Below are 25333 nucleotides of genomic sequence, written 5' to 3' on the forward strand. Positions count from 1 at the left end.
GTCCACGAGCGCCGACTATTCACCTCGTGTTGACAGCACTCATGTGCTTTCGTCTGTCAACAGCATCTCCTCTTATCCCCTTCTGGATGCGAGTGCGAGCGTTCCATTACGTCATGTTTATGAGTCTCCTCTCCTGAATGACAATTTTAAGATGCTGTAGCTTCTGCTCAGCATGCTCTGCCCCAGGGGCTTGGCCACAGAACGGGACTGTTGAGTGAGGCTGGGCCTCTCACGGGACATTGTGTGCACTATTTAGAGTGCCAGAGCCACGTCTACCAGAGCGTCTTACGCAGCTAAATTGATGACTTTTCAGCATTGGTGTGTAGAGAAGAGTTTGGATCCCACTGCGTGCTGCTTGTCTCACTTGTTTTCATTCCTGCTACTGCTGGCAGACAGGAATGTAGCATGGTGAAGACATATGCTGCCGCTATTTCGTCATGTCATGAAGGTTTAGGTGCCATATCGGTGTTCAATCAGCCGCTGGCGAAATGCTTCTTGAGAGGCGTAAGGAAACACCGGCAAGTGTCACATTCTCTGGCCCCTCAGTGGGATTTAGCACTGGTTTTATGTGCGATGGGGTAAGGCTCCTTTTAGCCTTTGGACCAGGTGTCGCTTAAGTTTTTGTCTCTTAGGTCCCTTTCACACTTGAAAGTCCAAACCAAGGTCTGAAACAGAGTCTGGTTCTGGTGCTTTCACATCTGTTATTTTATAGTCATTAGGTTCAGGACTTTTGCTTTCATACCAGCGGACCTTGACTTGAACTTTTGGCTCGTTGTTGCCGCCAGGTGCGCTCGTTGTTGCCAGGCGCACTCGCTGTTGCTAGGTGTTACTGTTTGTGTTTGTTTTATCACTTCCTATGATTGATCCGAAAGTCCGAACCTTTGATTTCACATTAGACATTCATGAACCTTGGTCTGAACCGAGACTACCTCCTGAGCTTGGACCAAAGACCGAGTCTTTGATCCCTGTACCCTAGTCCAAGAGGTTTCACACCTGGCAATCTGGTTCGGACTTTTCTGGAAAGTCTGAAAGTCCGGACTAAACGACATAAGTGTGAAAGGGCCCTAAAAACAACCTTGCTTTTGGTGCTGATGTCTGCGAAGAGAGTCAGCGATTTGTCTGCTCTCAGTGGCTCCGTTGTGTCTCAGGATACAGAGATGGCAGCTTGGCTATTTTGCGTCCTAACCCGGTTTTTACATCGATGAGCATTACTAGCTCCTTTAGGTCAAGAGTAGTGACTCTGGAAGGTTTCTTTCCCCTCCTCATAGTTCGGAGGAGGAAGCCATCTCACATCTCCTCTGCCTGGTGCGCATGCTGTCTTGCTATGTTACACTCACGGCTGTCCTACACCGTTCCCAGCGTTTGTTTGTGCATTGCAGACAGCACTCTCAGGGGCTTCCTCTGTCTGCACAGCACCTGTCTCATTGCCTATGTGAGGCAGTGTCACAGTATCTTGCTTCCAGGTTGGTTCCCCCGGAGGGCATCAAAGTACACTCCACTAGGGGGATTGCATCCTCCATGGCTTTGCATGGAGGAATGACAGTGGAGGACATTTGCACTGCAGCTTTGGGGTCTTCCCCTTGCGCTTTCATTCGTTTTTCTTTACAGGATGTCTCCCAATTTTCTATGACTCATTCTGTAGCGAGTGTACTGACCGAATTATTGATTTCAGGGATTCCATGTTGCACAGGTATATGGAGGGGCGGTTTCGTTCCCCCCTACTCTGCTCCACGCTGGACTGTTAACTTCATCTTTACTTCCTCTCATCAGTAGATATTATTGTTTCAGCATTCATTCCCACATAAAGAATGTTAGATATTCTATGTTGTGTCATTGGGCACGCATGGGGCTTTATGAGGTGCCAATATACACAACACAATGGCGAGCCTTTAGGAGCTTTTGTATTGTGAAGTAGGTGTATGTTTGTGCTCACGGTACCGGACAAACCCAGTTTGGCATAGACCATATCCTGATTCACCATTAACCCATTAGCGATAGTCTTAGAAGACGAAGCCTATACGAAATAGAACGATAGTTACGTACTGTAACTCTAGATTCTATGAGTATAGGCACAGCCCTCTAAGATTTGGGCCTCACTGGCTCCATAATAGATAAAGAAAAAGCTGTTATGGGAGCCAATTATATGGCCTTGATTCAATATATAGTCGAGTTGCAGCCATAAGTGGGGCCTACAGCTAGGTGGGCATGGACTGAAGTTTTTTTTTCAGTGCTGCGCAGGGGCGCAAGGGATAAACCCACTAGCGATAGCCTTAGAGGGCAAAGCCTATACTCAAAGTACGTAACTATCGTTCTCAATGCAGTCGTTAGATACCAGCATTACTGCCATTTTCTCTTCTGCCCAGTAGTTCATTACACTCACCTATTGTTACAGTTAGTCTAACATCCAATCAGGGAGGTTTTAGACCTGGAACAACAGGTGAATGTAATAAACTAGCTGGCAGAGTAGAAGACCAACAGCTCTGGTGGTACCAGATGACTGCATTGAGAACCACTGACCTAGTTTATATAATATGTGTAGCTATGGGCTGATTAGCCTCCTCAGTTTCATTACATCGAGTCAGTGGTTTCAGCACTTAAAGTTTGAGTTATCAGTCGAGTTATCAGTAGTTTAAGTGTTCATTCACTGTGTAATTTTACATTTTCACATTTTAAAAATCAGTTTCCTAGTGCAGGCCACATTATAGAAGCCAAAATGGAACATCCTTCCACTGAAAGTATCCATTCTACAAGTTAAAAAAAAAAGGCTTGCATTATTCTAATACTGCACCTGAATCTGTAAATGGCTTAAACAGCCAATACAGCAGAGTGCATACATCCTTATCTTGCCGCGCTTACTCTCTTTGCCTGTCTAGCCTGAACGATGTTCTGCTAAACAAATGAGTACTAGGATAAGGGAATCACTGTGACACTGTTTTAGCAGAAGTGGCATCCATTTAGTTGAAGCTCTGTTGCTAATACTCTCACATTTACATGAGTATGTGTCTTTAATCTAACTGTCCTTGCCTCACCCCATGTCTCCATTAACATACCTTAGTACCTAAAGTGCACAGTGTAGGCATAGTGGTTTATACACCTCTGCTCATACCACATTTGGTACTGAAATGATGAACTGTTTATCCTACCCAATAAGATCTTTAAAAATCAGCCAAGAAGACTTTCAAATAATTCTTGCTTATAAAGGAAAAAGAGAAATGCTGTTTGCGATAAATATATTCAGGACATGAAATAAAAGATTGCTACTCCATGTTTATTCTTAATTATTTGCTAGGTAGATAACCACTTTATATAATAGTCTACTACGGGTGCAAATTTCCATTAACCTACCCTGATGGACTCCACGCTCCAAAAAATAATTAAATGAAAAAATAAGTAAATTTGCCTACTACCTTAACAGCAGTTTTCATATAGTGTAGAGATCATCTGAGAATTCAGGTTACTGGAATGTCAGAAAATAAAGAATATACTGTAGATTTAATTACAGGATGAGCGTTTTGCCTTACATCCTTTTCTGTCTGCAGGTGTGACTTTCAGTTTGAGACATTGTGCACCGTCTCTGTACTTGCTAGTTTCCAAAACATATGACACATCTAAAAATTTGCAAAAAACTCAAGGGCAAAATAGAGCATATGTTTCGACAATCATGCAACATCAGTGCATCATTGACCACCTGGTGATGGACAAGCCAAGCAGAAACATACAGTTAACTTCATATTGCCATGGACATGCCAAACAGACAGACAAACTTAAATAAAACAAGACTTAGTACTTCTAAATTCCTACACAAGGCCTGAGTATAGTTTTTGCAACCATCAATAAAATGATTGACTTACTGCAACTCCACAGCAATTAACAGCCAACTTGAGGTCCTTTACCATCTATTCTTAAAATAAGAAAAGCTAAACCTACATTATACACTCACTGGCCACTTTATTAGGTACACCTTGCTAGTACTGGGTTGGACCCCCTTTTGCCTTCAGAACTGCCTTAATCCTTCGTGGCATAGATTCAACAAGGTACTGGAAACATTCCTCAGAGAGTTTGGTCCATATTGACATGATAGCATCACGCAGTTGCTGCAGATTTGTCGGCTGCACATCCATGATGCGAATCTCCCGGTCCACCACATCCCAAAGGTGCTCTATTGGATTGAGATCTGGTGACTGTGGAGGCCATTTGAGTACAGTGAACTCATTGTCATGTTCAAGAAACCAGTCTGAGATGATTCGAGCTTTATGACATGGCGCGTTATCCTTCTGGAAGTAGCCATCAGAAGATGGGAACACTGTGGTCATAAAGGGATGGACATGGTCAGCAACAATACTCAGGTAGGCTGTGGCGTTGACACGATGCTCAATTGGTACTAAGGGGCCCAAAGTGTGCCAAGAAAATATCCCCCACACCATTACACCACCACCACCAGCCTGATCTGTTGATACAAGGCAGGATGGATCCATGCTTTTATGTTGTTGACGCCAAATTCTGACCCTACCATCCGAATGTCGCAGCAAAAATCGAGACTCATCAGACCAGGCAACGTTTTTCCAATCTTCTATTGTCCAATTTTGGTGAGCCTGTGCGAATTGTAGCCTCAGTTTCCTGTTCTTAGCTGACAGGAGTGGCACCCGGTGTGGTCTTCTGCTGCTGTAGCCCATCTGCCTCAAGGTTCGACGTGTTGTGCGTTCAGAGATGCTCTTCTGCATACCTCGGTTGTAATGAGTGGTTATTTGAGTTACTGTTGCCTTTCTATCAGCTCGAACCAGTCTGGCCATTCTCCTCTGACCTCTGGCATCAACAAGGCATTTTCGCCCACAGAACTGCCGCTCACTGGATATTTTCTCTTTTTCGGACCATTCCCTGTAAACCCTAGAGATGGTTGTGTGTGAAAATCCCAGTAGATCAGCAGTTTCTGAAATACTCAGACCAGCCCGTCTGGCACCAACAACCATGCCGCGTTCAAAGTCACTTAAATCACCTTTCTTCCCCATTCTGATGCTCGGTTTGAACTGCAGCAGATTGTCTTGACCATGTCTACATGCCTAAATGCATTGAGTTGCTGCCATGTGATTGGCTGATTAGAAATTTGCGTTAACGAGCAGTTGGACGGGTGTGCCTAATAAAGTGGCCGGCGAGTGTATGTTCACACACTAAGTAGGGTATTGGCATGTCCCGATTTCTTTAAACAAGAAATGTTCTAAGATCAACATTTGATATGTTGGTCTTGGGCTAACTTTAAGTGTGTATCTAACATGAATCTGGTTGGATAAATGACAGAATAGCCCAGGGACAAGAGTCAAATGTTAATCCAAGAACATCCCTCTCTTGCAAAAATAAGAAATAAAAAATCAGGGAGCCAATTTATTGACCACAGAACTGAAAGAATGTGGAAGGAACTTTTGGAATGAAACAGTATATCTGAACAGGTTGAGTCACAAACTCATTTTGGTTGCCATTTGCCATTTTTGGTTGACCACTGTAAAAAGCAACATGTAGTGGAACCAGTCTTCACTTTAGTGTTAAAACTGTTCAGAAGTCACTTCAAATATACTTCAAGATGACTGACAGATTCATAATTAATATTATTTATATTACAAATAGTTAACCCTGTGATTTTGGTGCTTTGGAATATATGGAATGGAATTACCGGTCTGCCAACTGCCCTGCATCGATTCCAAAGCAAGACAATGGTGTTCAAATATTTTTGCAATTCATCCTTGACATTAGTCATTGGAGCAGTTAGAGGCACTTCCACATTTGCACAAATCAGCCTTGCTTGTGACTGTACTCTACTGAAGATGTATTATAACCAGCCTTACTGCTTTACCAAAATATACTGGCCTGAACAACTATTTAATCCAAATTGTCTACAAGTTATGAAGAAGTAAATCTAAAAAAGCTCAATCAAATCAAAAGCTCACATTTCCATAGCATAGTTATCTCAAATGCACTTCAAGCTACTTTCCATCTTGAATCAACCATGCAGACACAAACTACATTGCAGCTAGGTTAAGTGTATGGTGTGCCTGTGAGGCAAAGGCCACCTACGGTCAGCGACAAGATTGAAAAAAAAAACATGACATCGAAGAATAGCAAAATGGGGAATGTATGAGCAAAAAGCTTTGCAGCAGAGGTTGGCGTATGCTCATGTTCAAACAGACACAAAGATGCAGCAGCACAATCCACCCATAAGCAGCAGAGCAAATGAAAGCCAGAAACATGAAAGTTTGGACTGGGGGACGGCCGGCTGCTTGCCTTCCACTGAGCACTGGCGTCCCGTGTGGTAAGGGGTGCCGTTGTGCATCTGCGGTCCCCCCCTTGGCTCAGGGAAGGTGTGCAGTGTGGCAGGGAGAGGCAGCGGTGAGCTGTGGTGTGTCTTTATGTGCACCTTAAGGTAGGACGCAGTGGAGAAACCTGGGACCAGGAGAAGAACACAGAACAGGAAAGTTGGTGGACACTCAAGGCCTTTCTCTATGAGAGGGGCCTCCTGTAAACAAAGACAGTTAAGAGGATCAACGGCACCCATCTATCCATCCTCAACCCTGACGTGTGTGGTTAACACTGATGAAGACCAATATTTCTGTGGAATATTGATGCGTAAGCTAGGGATGGGAATTGCGTCTAATAATATTGTAACTTAGATGACTGTTACAGACTCCAACCCTAATGTAGAAAAATAGAGGTCAATGTTTGATAATTTCAGATCTATTTTATTGTGTTTATCCCCCCACACACACACACACATGAACATATGTGCACACCTCAAATACAACTAATCTAAATTGCATTTAGATCTGAATAGCATTTAGATTAAATTATTTTCCCATTTAGAACAATGAATGTAGGCCTTTGCTTTTATATTTTGCTGCATGGAGTCACATCTATAGCAAGCTGGAGGTGCAAAGGAGTCAATACTGGTCTGGCTGTTTTGACTTGCTTGGCTTGGCTCCTCGTGAATTTGACATGTTTGAATTTGATGTCAGTTCGACTGCCATTTTATTATTGTGGACTGTTTTACCAACTATGTACTGGTGATGGGGGGGGGGGTCTGTGTAGGTGTCAGCAAAAGTGTGCTACATTTTCAAAAAAGTCCCATGTTAATTGCCAAGAGGAATTCTTAAGCATTTCCATGGGTGTGTGTGTATATATATATATATATATATATATATATATATATATATATATATATATATATATATATATATATAAACTGAGCACAAAAAGTAAGGAAATTTGTGTTTGGTAGATTATTTCTTTGTTGTAACAATGCTTCTTGGTAATAAATCTTATATCAGGCACCTGATTGTCAGCACCTGGGGTACCAGAAGCTCAAAACAAGAGTCAACAGCAAAATAAGCTGTTTGTTATTGGCAGAGAAGATTTGGCAAATTTTTCATGGGCGCAACCCACATACTCAGCTCTGCTGCTCATCCCACAAATGCATGTTCCTTACAAATGTGGCACCATTTAAACGGGGAATAAACAGGCTTTCCAATGGTATAAGATTTATTGCCAAGAAGCATTGTTACAACAAAGAAATAATTTACCAAACACAAATTTCCTTACTTGTTGTGCTAAGTATATATATATCTCCTGGCTAGTGGCCCTGACAATCACTAACCCTCAGGCTACTGAACTTCGGGTGGAACCCTCCATGTATTATGAGGAGTTTCTGTGTCCAGGTATCTGTGGCTTGTATCTCCTCCTTTGGCCAGCTTATTATGCCAGCTGGGGATCTGATGACTGGTAGGGCATATGTGTTGATGGCTTGGATCTTATCCTTCCCATTGAGCTGGCTCCATAGGACCTGCCTCACCCTTTGGAGGTATTTGGCTGTAGCTGACCTCCTTGCTGCCTCCTCGTGGTTTCCTTTTACCTGTGGAATACCCAGGTACTTGTAACTGTCCTGTATGTCGGCCACCACAACATCTGGTTGGTTAGCCAGCACCTGCTTGTCAGTATGGAACCTGAAGTCCCACAGGATCTTAGCTCTGCCATTCTCAACCACCTTTAGTAGTGTCTCCCATTTGGACTTGGGGACTTCAGTCTGTATTCAGTACAGATGTTCCTGTACATTATCCCAGCCACTTGGTTATACCTTTCAGTGTACACTTTCCCAGCTAGCATTTTATACCCTGCTACAAAGTGCTGGCTGTCTCAGGGGCACCTTTGCACAGCCTGCATCTTGGGTCTTGTCTGGTGCGGTAGAACCCTGCCTCAACCGACCTGGTCCTGAGTGCCTGTTCTTGTGCTGCTATGATCAGAGCCTCTGTGCTGTCCTTCAGTCCAGCCTTTTCTAGCCACTTGTAGGATTTCTTGATATCAGCTACATCTTCTATCTGTCAATGGTACATCCTATGGAGGGGCTTGATCTTCCATGATACCTCCTCCTTGATATAACCATCAAATGTGGCATATACCAAAGTGATGCACTATCCCCGCTGCTGTTCTGCATAGGCCTGAACCCCCTCAGTCAGGTCATCACAAAGAGTGGATATGGATACAGGTTCAGAAGTGGAGATACCATCAGCCACCTCCTATACGTGGATGACATCAAGCTGTATGCCAAGAATGAGCGAGACATTGACTCACTGATCCACCTCACCAGGATCTACAGCAATGACATTAGGATGTCATTCAGACTGGACAAGTGTGGTCAAATGGTGGCAAAAAGGGGAAAGGTAGTGGGGATGGACAGGTAAGTGAATAGCATTGATTATCTCGTCACAACACAGTGCATCGCACCCTTCTGCGTATGGGGCTGCGTAGCCGCAGACTGGTCAGAGTGCCCATGATGACTCCTGTCCACCACTGAAAGTGCCTACAATGGGCACGCGAGTGTTGGAATTGGACCTTGGCGCAGTGGAAGAAGGTCGCCTGGTCTGATGAGTCCTGTTTTCTTTTAGATCACGTGGATGGCAGTGTACGTGTGCACCGTTTACAAGGGGAAGTGATGGCACCAGCATGCACTGTAGGAAGATGACAAGCCGGTGGAGGGAGTGTGATACTATGAGCAATGTTCTACTGGGAAACCCTGGGTCTGACCATTCATGTGGACATCAATTTGACACGTGCCACCAACCTAAACATCGTTGCAGACCTGGCACACCCCTTCATGGCAATGGTATTCCCTGATGGCAGTGGCCTCTTTCAGCAGGATAACGTGCCCTGCCACATTGCATACATTGTTTGGAAATGGTTTGAGAAACGATGAAGTGTTCAAGGTGTGGCCTTGGCCTCCAAATTCTCCAGATCTCAATCTGATTGAGCATCTGTGGGATGTGCTGGACCGACAAGTCCAATCTAGGGCGGCTACACCTCGGAACTTATAGGACTTGAAGGATCTACTACTAATATTTTGGTGTCAGATACCACAAGACACCTTCAGGGGTCTTGTAGAGTCCATGTTTCGGTGGGTTAGCGCTGTTTTGGTAGCACAAAGAGGACCAGCAACATAATAGCCAGGTAGTCATGTTTTCAGCGTATATCCATAGAGATCAAAGCATATGGCCAATCAGAAGCAGTGGCCTTAATGCAGACTGGTTAAGCATCGTGCTCAGAAGTACTTTGATAGTTTTTTTTTATTTTGGGCATCTACCATCTGACTCTCAAGCCACAGGTTGGGCTCTACAACCATCTGACCATAGGGCCACATTTTGCTGTAAGATGTTTTACTCCCAAACTATATATGTAGCTAGGGTTCAGTTTACTGGTGAGATTGTTAGAAATTCTGGACATCACTAACGTTGTGTAAGCGTACTGTCTGAAGTGTCACCACAGCAATATCTGCCATTGGAAAAAGGGATTAAAAAAGAAGAGACTATGCAAGACAATGCTAATGTTTACAAAACGGCTTTAGCAAATGGTTAGCTCCATTTAAATTAACACAATTAACAAATCATGATAGTCATGATGTCACACCTATAATCACAAAACCTCTGACATGTAACAAAGGGACACGTCAGTGATGGCTTATTTAATCAGTACAGATAAGTAATGTAGTCACTGAAGCAATAAAGTCCTCATTGTGTATGATATTTTGACGGAAAAATCAGAGTTCTTCTCTTTACAGAATTTCCCACAGCACCTACACACACCAGAATGCATTGCACGCAGGCCTCTGCATTGTCGTCCATAAAATCCTCTGCACTACTGTTGTGGGACATAATATCCACAATCAGAAACATTGCTTAGCTGAAAGGATAAGTTGTTGAACAGCGTGTTTAGAGTAGATTAGAGTATCAGAAACCCAGCTAGGCTGTATTTAGTTTTTCTGGCTGCCAAATGACGTCACGATACATAATTTGGCGGCTGGGAAAAAAAACTGTTGTGTCACTGCCGCCCCAGAGATGCAAAACAATTTAGAACAACTACAGGTGGTTTTCATGTCCCTGTTGCAGACAGACAGAGATAAGGTTGAAAACTGGTAAATGTTCCCTTTAATAGCAAGTCCCAATTAGCCGCCTCTGTACAATTTGCATGATTTTTGCACTCCCAACATAGCCAAAACTCGAGCCTCAATACTTAACAATTAACTCCAGCTCATGTCAGTCTTTACAATAATAACAGATCTGTACTGTTGACAATTGTTAGTGCTGGCTCTGCTCGTCTGTCAAAGCTTACACATTTGCTGGTACACCTGAATCAAACAGACCCATTATTAATGTCATCTGCAACTCTGTTTATCCTGCTGTGCTAACATCACAGAGTACCAAGACTAGCCAGCCATGTTTTTTACCTTATACATGGTTTTTAACCTGAAGATTTCAGCAAACTCACTAAAATGGTCTACAGTTTAGTTACTCTTTACAATGTTGTTACTCTCAATATTTTCATTAACTAAACAGGCAACTTTATGCATACGCAATACATGTAGACAGAAAAAAAAGACTTTTGCACACTGCTTGCAGAGCTCATGCATGCTAAACTTTTTAAAGCTGAAATGTGTGCTTTTTTTCCATTAATAAAAACTTATATTATCCATCTGGACCATGAAATCAGATTACATAATACTAACTGGCATCTTTACCATGATTGGATAACTCTTCATATACAGCTGTTGATAGTTTTGACTGGGTAGGACAACCAGTGATGTAAGTAAGTGGCGAACACAAACCTACTCAAGCGTGAAAAAGGACTGAAACATGAGGATGATGTGGCGATGCTTCTGTTGGACCAGTACTCTAACAATTCCACAATCAATATTCAAGTATAACAGTGTTCCCCAATAGTTTGATTAAGTTTGTAACACATTAGATTGCAGGTGTTAGCTTTGGTCTAGGGACGCCATTTTTACAAGGGTGGGAACTGTTTACTGCTGAGCTGTCAGCGCACAAAAAACAACAGCTGCTACACACCTTGTTTGTAGCTCCAGCAGGCAGAGGGGAAATCACGGATATCAGCTTTAAGGATCATCATCACTTGGGCTTCAGTTCTTCACTAGTACAAATGAGCCTTCAGCAAAAGAAAATGTTCCCTTTTTTTATTATTATTGCAGAATCTATGGTTCATGTTCATAAAATTTATGGCAGGATTGCCAGTAGCAGATAATAGCATTGCCATAGACATTTATGTAATTAATATTCAAGGATTAGAGCCTCACTTTTTACTGTTCAAGCTATTTTGACCACACCACCTCGTGATTATTTGCATATCCCATGAGAGACTCATAAAAGTACTGTTGTGCAAAAATACTGCTTCCCAGGGGCGTCCATTGCCCAGAGGCATCCATTGCCTACCAACATGGGGATCTCCAGTTCAAATCCCCGTGTTACCTCCGGCTTGGTCTGGCGTCTCTACAGACACAATTGGCTGTGTCTGTGGGTGGGAAGCCGGATGTGGGTGTGTGTCCTGGTCGCTGCACTAGTGCCTCCTTTGGTCGCTCGGGGTGCCTGTTCGGGGGGGGGGGGCTGCGGGGAATAGCATGATCCTCCCACGCGCTACGTCTCCCTAGCCAAAATCCTCACTGTCAGGTTAAAAGAAGCGGCTGGCAAATCCACATGAATCGGAGGAGGCATGTGGTAGTCTGCAGCCCTCCCCAGATTGGCAGAGGGGGTGGAGCAGCGACCGGGATGGCTCAGAAGAGTAGGGTAATTGGCCGGATACAATGGGGAGAAAAAGGGGGGGGGTACTGCTTCCTCTAGCAAGACAGTATAGTTTCAATTTATGATAATCTACATTTGAAAGTTCCTTAATAAACTGAATCCATAAAAGTTATTTTTTGTCAATTTGTGACAGCGTGCTGTCCTTGGAAGTATATCTTAGAAACCAAATTAAGAGGTAACATTTGGCACGAAATTTTCAATTACCTATTATGGGCCGTATCTAAAGCCGAGTCTACATCTAATTGATATGGGTCTGTGATACACAATACTGTCATAGCATGGGATTTGGACAAGGAAGAGAGTGACTTGTTAGTGGAGGAACACTCACAAGTGATATCACAAAGAAGTTTTGCCCAAAAACACATTCTGCTCTTTTAATATACAAAATTCTCCTGCAGAAAAAATTTGGTTTTCTTTGCTTTTGTGGCCCATTGGTGGTGGTTGAAGTGAGTTACCCCCTTAAATGTGAAGCACTTTGGGCGACTAGAAAAGCGCTATATAAATGTAATGATTAGGGATGGGTATCGTTAGGATTTTATCGATACTACTACTCTTATCGGTACTGCTTATCGGTTCGGTACTTTATCGATACTCTTATCGGTTCTTTTTGATTATTATGCAAGAAAAAAGACAATTAAGAACAGAATCGACATTGCTTTATTATTCTATTATATAACTTTATATAAATATAAACAAATATTATTTATTCAGCAGCAACAGCAGCAGCAATGTTTTAAATGCGTCTGAATTATAGACTTTATAATCAACATTCAACAACAACAAATAAGATAAAAAATAAAAGTAGATAAAGATAAAGAGAAAAAAATATTAAAAATAAATTTTTACAGCAAAAGGCTAATGGAAGTTCAAACAAACAAGAACCTAGAACATTATCCTAACAGTTCTTCTGCAGAAAAATCAACCTATCTGCCTTCTCCGGCAGGAGTCGTGATCTCTCCTGACTTATAGTGTCCCCGGCTATTAGCCTAGCTAACTCCATATCTATGGCTTATATATTTGTAGCTAAACAATAAGCTAAGCAATTATATTTTATTTATTGGCCTATTCGTAATAATTAGTTATTAGCCTAGCTAACTCCGTATCTATGGCTTATATATTTGTAGCTAAACAATTAGCTAAGCAATTATATTTTATTTATTGGCCTATTCGTAATAATTCGTTATTAGCCTAGCTAACTCCGTATCTATGGCTTATATATTTGTAGCTAAACAATAAGCTAAGCAATTATATTTTATTTATTGGCCTATTTGTAATAATTCGTTATTAGCCTAGCTAACTCCGTATCTATGGCTTATATATTTGTAGCTAAACAATTAGCTAAGCAATTATATTTTATTTATTGGCCTATTTGTAATAATTCGTTATTAGCCTAGCTAACTCCGTATCTATGGCTCATACGGCTTACCTGCAGTGGACGTGGATGGAACACTACGAGCAAAGCAGTGGAAAACTCCGCATTTCTGCAGATTAATACCATGTTTCGACAAAAGATGTTTCGACAGATTGCTTGTATTGCCACCCTTACTGGCAAATGATTTGTTGCACTTGTGGCAACGAGCGTTGTTGTCATCGACTTTTGAAAAATATACCCAAACTTTTGAACGTTTAGTTCTCTCCGCCATGATGAGCCCTTGAGCAGAGCTGTCTGTGCGTGTGTGAGCGAGTGTGTGGAGCACAGCACAGCCCCGCCCCTCGCGCAGTAAGAGAGAGAGACAGAGAGATGGAGAAAACGGCAAACAAGATTATGTTCGCGACGTTTAAATTCTTCGAAAAACACAATTGCCACAATATAAATATCACTCCATGATTTCTCGAGTACCTACCGACTACCGATAGCAGAACCGAAAACGTTGGATCTTAAAAATGCTCCGGTTTTTACTAATTTAGAACCGGTTCCCGTTTAGAACCGGGTTTCGGGGGGCATCCCTAGTAATGATTATTATTATTATAATTATCTAGTTGGTGATACACTGCATTTGCATACGGCTGTGGATGATCAGGGGTCGTTAAATATGCAACAACACATTTACTTATCAATTTTAATTGACGTTCACCGGGGCCACCACTAACTACATCATGTTAGTGTCTTGGCAGCAGTTACCACTACCAAGGCACATTTATGAATGACCTCAAGTTATACCGCAGTGCAGATTTTACGTGCTGCAATGATTTTAACTGCCAAGTTTTATGAATATAAGGCTTTTATTCCAGCAACCACTTGAATGACTTTTCAGAATGTGGGTTAAAAATAAAAAAAATCACCCAGTAAGAAAGATTTCATTCAACAAAAAATGTATAATTTCATAAGAGAGAATAAAGAAAATTCACTTATATGGGTTTTCTAACAGTGGTGGGCTGTCAGGACCAACAGTGCCTTCTTTGCTGGCCCTGACAAAATCAAAATCATGATTTGTTTTTCACAGTTAAATTGAAGTGTGCCTGAAATGTGTCTGAATTCAGTTACTTGTTTTCTCGCGGGGCTGAGCAGGAATTTCCTGTCATCTAAACGCATCACAGTTCCTTGGACCAGCACTAGTAGTATTGCTAACCTTTAGTTGAAGCCCGAAGCAGCAAACTGAATACAACTTTGAGTGACCGTATCATCAGCCAATCAAATTTTGATGTGTAGTGACAGAACACCCCAGGGGCCCTGCAACATGTCGTCATCAACTTCGAGCTGAGCCTTTGGCGGGTTGTGAGCAAACTAAGCACAATGGCCACCACATTCCCATTTACTGACGATATTGTTGCTGATCTGCTTAGTGGTTTTTTTGCAAATCTGGAAGGATTTTCTGCATTTTTTAACACGTTTTCCCAAATGAACTGAATTACTGGATGAATTTTACGACAGAAGGCCGCCATGAGTCTTTCGAGTGAGGCGGAACTTCAACTCCGGGTTGGTGTGCACATTTTTCTCATTGAACTGAAGGCAGTGCACTGATAATATTGTTGCTACACTTAATTGAATTTGTGTGTGTGCATGCGTCCAAGGTTAATCTCATGAACTACTGGACACAGTTATGTGCACAGTTATGACTGGATAAACACGAAGCTCTGGTGGTTGCGGGGATTCAAAACCTTCGGAAAATGTTCTTGCTATTGCCGCTCCCTCTCTTCATTAACTCTCTAGCTCGTTCGACCAACACTGCTCTCTTTTCGCTGCACGCATGCGCCCGATTGACCTAGATCAGGGAGCGACAGTGTCCATTATGTATTCGGGTATGAGTTTTGAAAGTAAACGAGACATCGATCATATTTCACAAGTAAGTAAATCATTCACTGCTGATCTCAGCACAGGAGAACTGGAGGAACACTGGATGAACAAAAAATAATTCCCCTTATTCACCTCGCTGCCATGTTTGTTTAACTGACATCATGAAGGGGATTAGAAGTGGATGTGCCATAGATTCCAACGTTAACACTCCACTATAAAAATACCATTTCAAGAGTTGGAGATTAATCACAGTCATAGCTAGAAATCATCTCAGTAGTTACAATAAAACATTTCCCATGGCCGAGCTATGTTTTCTTACTGTCGTTTTATTGCTTTAGAATGAATGAAAGTCATTTGCCTACATTAATTTTATATCATGAAACCACGGCAGTTAAACATAACTGAAGTCTTTTAATAAGGACCCCTTCTCCCAGTAGACAAAAAAGGGGTGGTTTGCTGCCAAGTCCCTGCACCGGAGAAGGGGAGATATGCCTGGAAGAGATCTGGACTCTACTGACTTTTTGTTTTCGGGCCATGTGGTGTGCATGAGCAATCTGGTTGCTGAGTGACATAAAGGGAGATCTGCTGATGATGATGCTGCAATAGCTGCTATAGTACACAATGTGCGTGTGCGTTGTGGTTGCTGAAGATCGGCTGTCTTGTTGGTGTTGATCCAGTAGTATATATAGTGTGTGATAATGTATTTTGTATGTGGCTGTGTTGGCTTATCGGCACCCATATGAGAAATTTGTGTGTATGTGTGTGTTGGGGGGGGGGGGCAGCTCGTTACTGAAGGTCCTGACTGAAACCCCACAGTATGCTACTGGTTCTGAATGATCCCCACGATCCTAAATTGGATCAAGTGGGTAAAGACTATGGAAGGATGGATGGATGTTTTAAACGTCTTCAAAGCACTGGATGGCATGTGTAACACAGACAAAGAATTACCTTTATTGCAAATGCCACAGTAGTTGTGAGTTCCTTCACTGTGTTTCTTTAGGTGGTCTGTCATATATGCAGCCCGCAGGAACTTGCCACAAACTTTGCAGGGGATTTTGTCCTCGTGGCAAGCAAGGTGTGATCGCAGACGATCTCTTGTAGCAAAAGAAGCATTACAAATCTGAAATACAGAAATAAACCTATCAGCACCATGTTTACAATCATGTGATTTCATTAGCAATTTCAATGGTGGTGTTAAAAAAAAAAGATTAAGCCACGAGGAATCCAATCATGAAAGTGGATCTCCATTGTCACCTGGCACTTGTGGGGTCTCTCCGTTGTGTGAACCTGTTTAATATGTCCATTCAGATGGTCTGGTCTGGAAAGGAAAGGAAAAGGAAAATAACTGCTATTTTTGTCAAGTCAAACCATCTCTTGGTTTGTCATTTCTTCAATGACTGTTAAACAAATGACTGCTGCCGCCTACCCATTTCTGTCAATCACATAACTGTGACAACAACCAGCAGACACCTAAATCTCCCCGATCTCCTCCCACCTCCCCTCAAAGGATTATCTCTGACAAACTGAGGCCAAAGCTAAAAGAAATGGACCAGTTGCTCACGGATGTCAGCAAGATATCCCCCCACTTGTCCAAATCTAGACAAACTCTCTAAGAATTGTATTTAATAATAACAGTTGATAGCTCCAGGGTCCTTGTCTCCCTTACATTCGTTTCCTGAACCTTTCCCTACTGAGCTGGGACCCAATGCAAGTCTCAAGGTCCCGCTCTCTGAGCTACAAAATGCAACTTTTGGCCCTCAAACGTTTGTTTCAGTTCTCATATCTCGCTGGGACCCGGTGTATATTTTGCTTCCCTCCCATCACAACAGATTCTACATCAGTGCCTACAACCTCCCCCAGTAACAGAATAAGCAGGATGCAACCAACACTGCAAACTTACCACATTTGTAATCAGTTCCTAGCATTGTTTAATGCTAGATCTCGACCAAACAAATCATTTTAATTAATGTAATCATTTAATCTAATTATCACTTATAAACATGATTTTTTTTTTTTTTACTAAAACCTGGTAAGCTAAAAATGGTAGTGTAGCTGTTCTTATTGAGTCCCCCCCCCATTTCAACTTAAATTTAATTTCGACTTTGCTGTTAGAGCTGAAAAGACAGGAGGTGGCTTTATTAAATGTTTTGTCCCAGTGCAAGTAATTATCATTTGGAGAGTTCTCATCTTTTGAATACCTTTCAGCTATGTTGAAATGTTCCCCTCAAGACCTACGATTAACTTTCTACCAGATCACCAAAAAACACTGCAAACTTATTTGCTGATTTTGCTGTATTATTGTCCATTATTTCCACTGGCTTCGCTTGTCTACGTACAACTGGTGATTTTTACATACATAGACAACTCCAACAAAAACATATTGATGCATCCTCAATAACCCAGGTGAGGAAATCACAGAACGTTGGATCAGTTCAGTGTCCAGATAAACTGATTCAACTCTCTGTGATCCAACAAAACAGTGTTTAACAACTTAATATCTAAACTTATGTTGAAATGAACCTTGATTTATTTGATCGTTTCTGTGCTTTCTTTAATATGTATAACTCCAATCCTCCAAACTAGATCAGTAACTGTTAAAAATGGTATATCAATGAGATTGTAAGTGCACTGTTCATAAGGAACATCTCCATCTCTTTTTCACCAACCATCACTTCAAGCCTCTGTTAATGATTGTTTAGATCATTTCAATTCCAAAATTGAGAATATCATTGATGTCACTGCACCTGCAAGGGTTAAATCAGTTTCTCGTAAGCAAAAGAACCATGGAGAAACTCTTAATCTATGTAAATCCAGAAAAGGGGGTGCCAAAAAGATAGTGAAAAATAAATCTTCTGGTTCAAAATGACATCTATAAAGAGAGACTTCATATTTAAAATTTAGAACTGAAAAGTAGACAATCCTTCTCAAACATATTTGACGCCAATATTAATAATGCACCATTTTTTTTTGCTACTGTTGACAGGCTGACTATCCCCTTAGTACCAATAGCCCCTGAACTTCTCTCCACGTATAGATACAATGAGTTACCCAATCTTTTTACTGATAAAATTAAAGAAATTAGACACACCATCCAAAAGGCCAACAGAAAATGCAGTTTTCATCAAACAACAAAGTAATTTGATACACTACACGACACAGTAGAATGCTAATTATTACAAAACTCAAAAAGAATTTGTAAGACATCTTAAGCCATCCACCTGTTGTCTTGATGCTCCACCAACAAGCTTCTTTAAAATTTTTTAACTCACAGGTTAAGGTTCTAAATGACAGTTGCATACACACTGATTCTGGCAAAACTGTCTTGCTTTTGACACTTCTTTTGACACTGCCAACCATGCAATATTACTGGGCAGACTGGAAAACTGGGTTGGACATTGTGGCAGTCTTTAATTGGTTCTCAGTTGGCAACTGTGTATCCAAGTAAACCAACATGACATGTGGAGTTCCCCAAGGTTCCATCCTTGGGCCTCTTTTTGATTACCCTTATATTCTCCCATCGGACCAAATTATGCAAAATAATAAAGTAATTCATCATTACTATGCAGACGACAGCCAAATTTACCAAGCTCTTTCACCAACTATGATGTGATATAGATTCACTTATGCTATGAATCTACAGGAATTTATCCCCCCCACCCCCATCCTATGTGACTCTCCAGTTACCACTGTGGAGTCATTCCATTTCATGGGCACCACCATCACTCAAGACCTTAAGTGGGAGCTAAACATCAGCTCCCTCATAAAAAAGCACAGCAGAGGATGTACTTCCTGCAACAGCTGAAGAAATTCAACCTGCCACAGACAATGATGGTCAGTTTCTACACCTCCATCATTGAGTCCATCCTAACATCTTCCATCACCATCTTGTACACTGCTGCCACTGCCAGGGACCAGAGCAGGCTGCAGTGCATCATTCACTCGGTGAAGAAGGTGATCCGCTGCTGCATCTCTCCAGGACCTGCACGCCTCCAGGACCTTGAGGCAGGTAAGGACCAAAACCTCACGCAACAAGAAGTTTCTTCCCTGTACAGTCGGACTAATCAACAGTCCCCCCCCCCCCAACTAATCAACAGGCCCCCAGCCAACTGACAACCACTCTCCACACACACACACACACACACACACATATATATATACGTATACATAACTTCGTTAAATGAAATACTCAATGGTAGGGAAAGCGCTCAACAAATAAGTAGCAAAATTATCCAGTGATTCAGGTAAATTCTTTAATGGACAGTACAAGCCTGTTTCATGCCATAAGCAATCATCAGCTGTCAGTTATTAGATGTGACTGACAGCTGCTGATTATTACTGGGCAAGTCACTGATCCACCTCAGCACATGAAGATGGGAACGCATGTCTCGGACCCTTGGATCACAGCACTGGTTCCCCCAATGGCTGCGTTCCATCCCTGCGCCTCTTCTCGCTTTACACCAATGGCTGCACTTCCAGACATCAATCTGTAAAGCTCTGTACTTCCTGTGGCAGCTGAAGAAATTCAACCTGCCACAGACAACGATGGTGAAGTTCTACACCTCCATCATTGAGTCCATCCTTACCTCCTCCATCACTGTCTGGTGCGCTGTTGCCACCGCCAGGGACCAGGGCAGGGTTCAGTGCATCATTCAATCAATGGAGATTGTGATCAACTGCCGCCTCCCATCTCTCCAGGACAGGGGGCAGGGAAGATTGTTGCCAACCCCTCCCACACTGGTCACCACCTTTTTGAGACTCTGCCCTCTGACAAGAGGCTGAGGTCCATCATGACCAAAACCTCACACCACAAGAACAGTTTCTTCCCTGTTGTAGTCAGACTAATCAACAGGTCCCCTGCCCCCCGGACTAATCAACAGCACCCCTCCACCCGACTAATCAACAGGCCCCCTGCCCCCCACTGACAGCCACTCTCCCACACCACACACATATATTGTGAGCTATATATAAGACTATACTTTTTCTTTTTGCTGTTTATATTTTTCTAGATCTGTTATATATCACATACTTATTTAATCTAAGACATTTTTATTGCACTCGTAACTGTACCAACAATGCTAAGCTAAACTCCTAGTTAATGCCCATGGCAATAAAATAATTTCTGAATCTGATTGATAGAAAAGCTAATGTTAGTTAGCTACTCAGTTCCAAAGGCACTAGTAGTTAATTAGTGGCTATTTTGTTCCACTTGACTTTTTTTTTTTGCAAGCATTAGTGATTCCATGCACCCTGAAACAATTTTCTGCTATGAAAGCAGTAGAGAAACATGCCCTCATGCTAGATAGACATCACTTCCTTCACAGCAGTCCATTCGTCTTGCTATGCAAAACTGCGCCCAAGTTAAATCAAACTCCAAGGTTGCCATGGTATTAGTTCAGTCAGTTACCATGGTAGCATTTCTTGCATTTATTGCCACTGCTGCTGTGAGCTTGTCTGACAAGTTGCTTTGAGGACAGCACGGCACAGATGTCACGGAGAGGTCACGGCATCTCTCTATACACTACTCAGCTGGTTGTGAGGTACCCAGTTACCATTTGTTTATTCAATACCTTAAAAATTCAATTTTTTATGAGTGTGGGGGCACCCCAACTTTATCAACTGTATTTAAGTTTTTACTTTGTCTAAGGGACAGCAAGTAGATATTTCTTCACAAATTAGTAGGTAAAGTAGCAAGTGGTAACTTTTTATCTTCACCTTCCTATTTTGACGATGTGTAATTCGTACTGTCTCTCTCTTGGCATCTGTCTACCCCCCTCCCGCCATTTTCCTCCCGAATTGTACCCGGCCAATTACACCACTCTTCCAAGCTGTCCCGGTCACTGCTCCACCCCCTGTGCTGATCCAGGGACGGCTGCAGACTACCACATAATTCCTCCGATACCTGTGGAGTCACCAGCCACTTCATTTCACCTGACAGTGAGGAGTTTCGCCAGGGAGGGATGTAGTACATGGGAGGATCATTCTAGTCCCCCCAGTTCCCCCTCCCCCCTAAACAGGCATGACCAGAGGAGGCGCTACTGCAGCGACCAGGACACATACCCACATCCGGCTTCCCACTTGCAGACATGGCCAATTGTGTCTGTAGGGATGCCCAACCAAGCCGGAGGTAACAAGGGGATTCGAATTGGCAATCCCCATGCCGGTAGGCAACGGAATAGACTGCCACGCTACCCGGACATGGCACCTGTCTTTAAGCGAGGGGCAGGGCTCTTACACACAACTTGAGGTGATTGCGCAATCACGAGAACCGAATCCTTGAAAATGTCCTTACACTTCACGTAAGTCAACAGTGACGATGCACAATCGTAGAAGCGCAATATAAGCCTTGCAAATAAGGGAGGCTATACGAGCAATTTATCCAAACATCTGTTGACCAAGTGTAAAAGAAATCTACAAAAATGTGCAGTTTTCAACTCCTATGCTCACAGTCCATCCCTCGCGGTCCCATCTCTTCTTCACTGCAAGTTAATCATAACAAGAGCTGTAGATACTGACTGTTGGACTAATAAATTATTATGAACAGGCTAATAAATGAAAGCTAACGGATTAGTTAAGTGTTTGGTTATGAATACATTTTAAAAAATGTGGCAACTTTTTGTAGACTGTTATGCTGAGGCTACAGCCACCACAAACCAGGCCACCCACCCCTCCTCCATCTACCATCGATCACAGCCAAGCCCAGAGCCCCTTTACACTAGTAGCTAGACAATAAACCAATTTCGACTCTGTTCTTCTTTCTTGTGAAACAATCTGAAAGAACTGATGAAAGTATTGTAAAGTACCGAACCAATCAGCTGTCTCGATAAGAGTAATAGTATCAATTAAATTTTAATGATCCCCATCCCTAGTAATTAGACTTTTCAGTTGAACCAATGACGACCTAATAGGGTAGTGATGTGCAATGGTATGTTGTGAAGGTGTCTGTGAATGTTCTCATTCATCCAGGTCATGGTTATCCAAAGGAATTGAATCGAGTGCAACTGGACTTGGTATATATCCGTGACGACGTTTCGCCAAGCTAGCTTGGTCTAGTCAGAAAGGCGCGAACTGATGAAGCCTCTTGGATGAGAGGCGAAACGTCTTCACGGATATATACCAGGTCCAGTTGCACTCGATTCAATTCCTTTGGATATGTTGTGAAGGGTTTCCAACCTAACACTACACCAGCTGATTTCACGTTTAACACACCTTCATCCAAACGGAGGAGGACTAAAATCAGCTAGTGCAGTGTTTCTCAACCCAGTCCTCAAGGAACCCCTATCCTGCAGATTTTCATTGTAACCCTGCATAGGTAGCCCTGCTCGTACTTACTCGACCAATCATCTCGCAGCACTTAATTATGCAAGGTGTGCAACATCTGACAAAATTCATTGCTGATTGGTTGAATAACTACAAACAGGTACCTATTCAGGGTTGCAAAGAAAATATGCAGGATAGGGGTTCCTTGAGGACAGGGTTGAGAAACACTGAGCTAGTGCTAATGTGGGGTTGGAATGAAACGTGCATACACACCTGGCCCTTTCCCTGGCACGTAGTTGGGAGTATCACTGGTATAGGTGATACCTCTCATGTATGGCTGTGTGCTCCTATTGGTGTTCACCTGGACCGCGTCGGAGTGTAAAGATTCCCACGGCGCAACCACAGATAGGGATTACTTCATACGAGATGTCACACGTGGATTTAGAATGAAAACTCACCTGGAAAACCCTTTCCCGCAGCTTTGACACACGTACGGTTTGCCGACGGAGCCGTCGTGTGACCGCACATGGTATGACATCCTGTCCTTGCGTTTAAACCGAAGACCGCACACATGGCACGCGTAGGGTTTTTCCCCGGAGTGGGAGAGCTTGTGTCGGTTCAGGTGGTAAACGTCGCGGAAAACCTTCCCACAAATGTCACAGCCGACGTGCCGCCGGGTCCTCTCCCGCTTGCGCCCGTTGTCCAACGTTATTCCCCCGTGCAACGCCATGCCGTTCTCCACCAGCGCCGCGGAGGGGTGCGACGTCAAACTAACGCCGCCCTCCGGAGACAGGCCGACGGCGACGCTGTTTACGCGGGCCGCGGACGCGCCGTGCTGCGCTTCGTGGTTCTTCAGACGCGCCGCTTCCGTGAACGCTTTGCCGCAGGTGCCGCAAGGAAACAACCCGCTGTCTTTAGGGGTGCTGTGGTTGAAATGGAGCGGCTCCATGACTGCCCCCTTCTTTGGTCTTCCCCTGCTCCTCTTCGACCCAGGAGACCCGCTGTCGCTGTTAAACGCGTTGCCTGTTAGTTCTGGTGACGACATGTCTGACAGCCCTTCCACTGGCTGCAAGACTGGCATAGACGACTCGGTGCCGTCCTCCAGCAGCACCACGTTAGTGGTTTGGTTCTCACCGAAATGCTTTTGCTGGCTGTCGGCGAACGACGATCCATTCACCAACAAGCCCGTTCCGTTTACCATGTCCTGCTGGCCCACTTGGAAACCCAACTCGGGAGCTCCCGTGGCCTGGAATAGACTGGCGTCCCCTCCTCGAGTGGACGGCACCAGGATTTGCACGTTGGACTGTTTAATGACCTCCTGACATATCTCGATTACCGATCTCATGAGCAGAAACTTGGCAGCTGTCATCAACTCTGGGAAACACTCCAGACGCACCACGATCTTGGACGTGTAGGCGAAGTCCAAAATGTCCTTAAAAACTTTAGGGTTAATGGTGTGCATTTCAAGCTCCTTGGTGTCCCTGTCGACCTCTGACTGGCAGCTAAAAACCGACTCAAAGTACTCGCTGCACGCAGCCAGCACAGCTTTGTGAGCGGGGAAGCTCTCCTCTCCGACGCGCAAGATCACGTCGCAGAACCTGCCTCCATCTTTCCTCTGTAGGTTGAGGTTGTGTAGCATCTCCGCACTGTGCTTGCTCACCTGGTAGGTGTAGGAGGAACTCCAAGACGGCTCTACTGCTTTCTCCATGCCGAACTCATCAAACATCTATGTGTATTTGCGACAACGTTTGAACGTAAAGGGCTTTGTAAATTTCGACCCGCTTGTGTTGGCTAGCTAACAAACACAACAGCCCCTCCCCGTCGATTTTAGCATCTAAACGTTAGCAAGCAGCAGCGGGGAAAAATGGCAGCCCCCCAGCTTCCTGTGAACTTTGACCCCTGCTTCTTGTGACGGTGGGGGTCGTCGTTGTTTTTCCACCCTCTCTCGGGACAGAACGGGGCTCTACAGCTTTCCCCGTGGTTGTTGTTGTTGTTTTTTGTTTTGTTTTTTTAACGGCGTTTATCCCCCAGATATTGTGGCCAGTGTCGTTGGGGTCTCCGGAGCTGCCATGTTTCTCTTCCTGATTTGGGTTTGTGAGCCCCCTCCCCCATCACTAGCCTGACACAGCCGCCCCCTCTCTAGCCGCTAGACCAGGCGAAATTGTCAAATTCAGGTCAAGTCATATTTTATTCGTTTAGCCCCGAACCACCATTTACTCACAGATGTCTTTACAATCACATCGCATCCTCCAATAGATGTTAACAGATGCCAATACACAATATCTCTGTAACATTAGACCCTAAAAAAAACTAACGAAAGCCCCCCCCCCATTTTTCTGTTTTCCCTCCAGATCTTAAGTGAAATTGTACCTAAGCAAGAATAAGTTTAGTCGTTAAGGCGATCAAGTAGCGTACATTAAAATGTAATTAGCGTTTTTAATTGGAATTTTTGAGCGTTTCAAGACCGTTCGGCTACACGTTTTTCAATTGTCTAGAGGCAGAGTACTCTGACGGGTGATTAGACAAAGGTTTAAGGAAAGCCCATTAGCATTCTCGCTAAACATAAAAATGTCATGAGTGACATATGTATCGTCAGTTCTCAGCGAAATCCCTTTTGTTTGAAAAATAAACCCGAAATTGTTGGCGCATGCGCAGACGGTTGGCCGGAGACGCATGGCTTGAAAGGCTGGTGCGTTTGAGATCCATTTGGTCCCAATGTTCA

At 43.3% G+C, this 25333-nt stretch overlaps 1 protein-coding gene across 3 annotated transcripts in view; it reads right to left on the bottom strand.

Moving 5' to 3' along the window:
- Window positions 1-24363, bottom strand: part of patz1 (POZ/BTB and AT hook containing zinc finger 1) — a 36328-nt gene extending 11965 nt beyond the window's left edge. For 2 of the 3 annotated variants that reach the window (XM_056274818.1, XM_056274817.1), the window contains exons 1-4: window positions 23070-24363; window positions 16609-16672; window positions 16303-16474; window positions 6271-6429 (exon numbers count right to left, since the gene is read on the bottom strand). In XM_056274818.1, coding sequence (XP_056130793.1) covers window positions 6271-6429; window positions 16303-16474; window positions 16609-16672; window positions 23070-24337 — 1663 coding nt within the window. In that variant the 5' untranslated portion in view covers window positions 24338-24363. The remainder of the gene's footprint in view (window positions 1-6270; window positions 6430-16302; window positions 16475-16608; window positions 16673-23069) is intronic. The other variant, XM_056274819.1, reaches the window with a different exon arrangement.
- Between the last annotated feature and the right edge of the window lie 970 nt (window positions 24364-25333).

Source organism: Lampris incognitus, chromosome 2 (assembly GCF_029633865.1).
Source record: "Lampris incognitus isolate fLamInc1 chromosome 2, fLamInc1.hap2, whole genome shotgun sequence".
NCBI lineage: Eukaryota > Metazoa > Chordata > Actinopteri > Lampriformes > Lampridae > Lampris > Lampris incognitus.